The following is a 1,989-nucleotide window of genomic DNA, read 5'->3' as shown; positions in this document are numbered from 1 at the left end:
CAATATATTATATATAATATAGCTAGTTCACTTGAATTGCATTGAATCGAATTAATACTAATAATATTAATATTACTTATTACAATGAAAATGAATAAAAAAAAGAAAAGAAAAGAAAAGAAAAGAAAGCGAAACGAAACGAAATCAAGAAAAAAAAAGTAGCGCTTTAAGCAGTCAATCAATCAGGTCTGCGGCGCAGGGTTCCTTCAATTTCTGAAATTAGTAATAAATAAAAAGAAACAGAAAAAATAGAGGGCCAAAAAAAAAGAGGAACCACAACGCCAATAACCCTCCTCATTAGTCTAGTTCAGTTCAGTTCACATCAGATCAGATTCAATCAGATCAGTTCAGTCCACAGTGATCAGTCAAATCACACAGTTTGTGTCCGCCAATCTATCTATGAAAGTAAGTAAAGTAAAAAAAAGGTAAGGAAACGCACGCACGCTTTCTCTCGAATGTATGTATGTACAGGACGAATCGATTATCTCTATAATGTACTCCGTATGTACGGTATTTCTTTCTTTCTTTGGGAAACAAAATCAAAGCACCCAAGGAACCGATTAACCAGTCAGGATCAGAATCAGAAAGGCAACCAGTCAGTGAATCAGTGAATCAACCAGTTAAGAAGTCAAGAAGTCAAGATCAATCAGACAATAAAAAAAACCAGCCAGCCAACCTTGCAAGCCTTTGCCCTGGGATGAAAAGTATGAAAGAAAGTATGAAAGTAAATAAAGAAAAGCAAGAAAAGCAAGTAAAGCAAGTAAAACAAGCAAGACAAGACAAGTAAGAATCATCCGTCCAGACAGATTGCTGCAGATAGAAAAACAATGACGACGATGACGACGATGACACCCCGATACAATGAATTAAGAAATTAAAAAAAAAGAAAAAAACAGAGAACGACAGCCATTGCAGATCCTGGCATAGCATGAAAATGATTATGATGACGAGAGATTAATGTCAAGTCAAGAAGACAAAACAAGATTACTGTGAACATAAATGACTTTGCCAAGTCAATTTTTCACTTCCGGAAGCTGTCAACTCCCAACGTGGGCGTCTCGACCAGACGGTCACTCGGCACCCCCTCATCACGACGCCGCTCGAAGAAGCTGTCGCACTCCGACACCACTTGTGCCCATTCGGCAAGTGCTCGACCCGCATACTTGCTGGCCACAAGCCGCTCGTTGCGCAGCGGACGGCGAACTTCCGTCTCGGACGAGGCCTCCACCGACGTTTTGCTCGTCACGTACGATTCCTGAGTCCCCGCCGTAGAGGTGTCCCCGCCCTTGGAATCGTCCCCCGACTCCGCGTCGTCGTCGTTCGCATCCTCGCCCTCCGTCTGAGAAAGGGCCATCGACCGACGGTGTTGAACGTGCAACTGTGCCCCCACGGGCAGACAAGGCGTAAACAGCCGCTTGTTCTTGCTGGGCCACTGCGGCCGGTCCAGCCATTCGAGTGAGAACCGGAAGCAAAAGGGCTGGTGCGGCGTGGGAGGTCGCTTGACACTGTCGCTGTCGTCCGTGCCCTGGCTGCTGCTCTCATTCGACCGTCGGCCGCCGTTAGATGTCTCCGTCGAATTCCGTTCGGACTCGTCCGAACTGCTGTCAGGAGGCGTGACTTCGCCCGGCTTCGGATTCGCGGGCCCACCGAACATCGACTTCAGGATATTCCATCTCCTCTTCTGAGGCTCCGGCGGCAACCCGTTTGGATCCAACTTCAGAATGCCATGACTTCGGTATCGATCGTTCAGCGTCGAGGGCGGGGTGGTGACCCGGTCAAATGACGCAAACAGACTCGATGGAGATGGTTGGTTGTCACTGCGAATGATGATGATTCTCCGCCCGGGGGCCGGACTGCAAGGCGCAGACGACAACGGAGCCTTGAGCTCCTTCGCCGCCGCCGCTTGAAAAGACAGATAATACGCCCAGATCTGTTCCAGCCGGTCCAGAAGGGTCTCGTAGATATTCCTAGCCAAAAGCGTTAGACCAG

At 47.6% G+C, this 1,989-nt stretch overlaps 1 protein-coding gene across 1 annotated transcript; it reads right to left on the bottom strand.

Annotated features, from left to right (window-relative positions):
• Positions 1-1,021: 1,021 nt before the first annotated feature.
• Positions 1,022-1,966, bottom strand: T310_7820 (Uncharacterized protein; the record flags this gene model as incomplete). The annotated part of the gene is made up of 1 exon (XM_013469385.1): positions 1,022-1,966. A coding segment is annotated over one exon (945 nt), but the record flags the coding sequence as incomplete, so codon positions are not given.
• Positions 1,967-1,989: the final 23 nt, after the last annotated feature.

Source organism: Rasamsonia emersonii (genome assembly GCF_000968595.1).
Source record: "Rasamsonia emersonii CBS 393.64 chromosome Unknown ctg1118621760594, whole genome shotgun sequence".
NCBI lineage: Eukaryota > Fungi > Ascomycota > Eurotiomycetes > Eurotiales > Trichocomaceae > Rasamsonia > Rasamsonia emersonii.
Note: the sequence above shows the minus strand (reverse complement) of the source record. Positions and strands in the feature narration are given on the sequence as shown.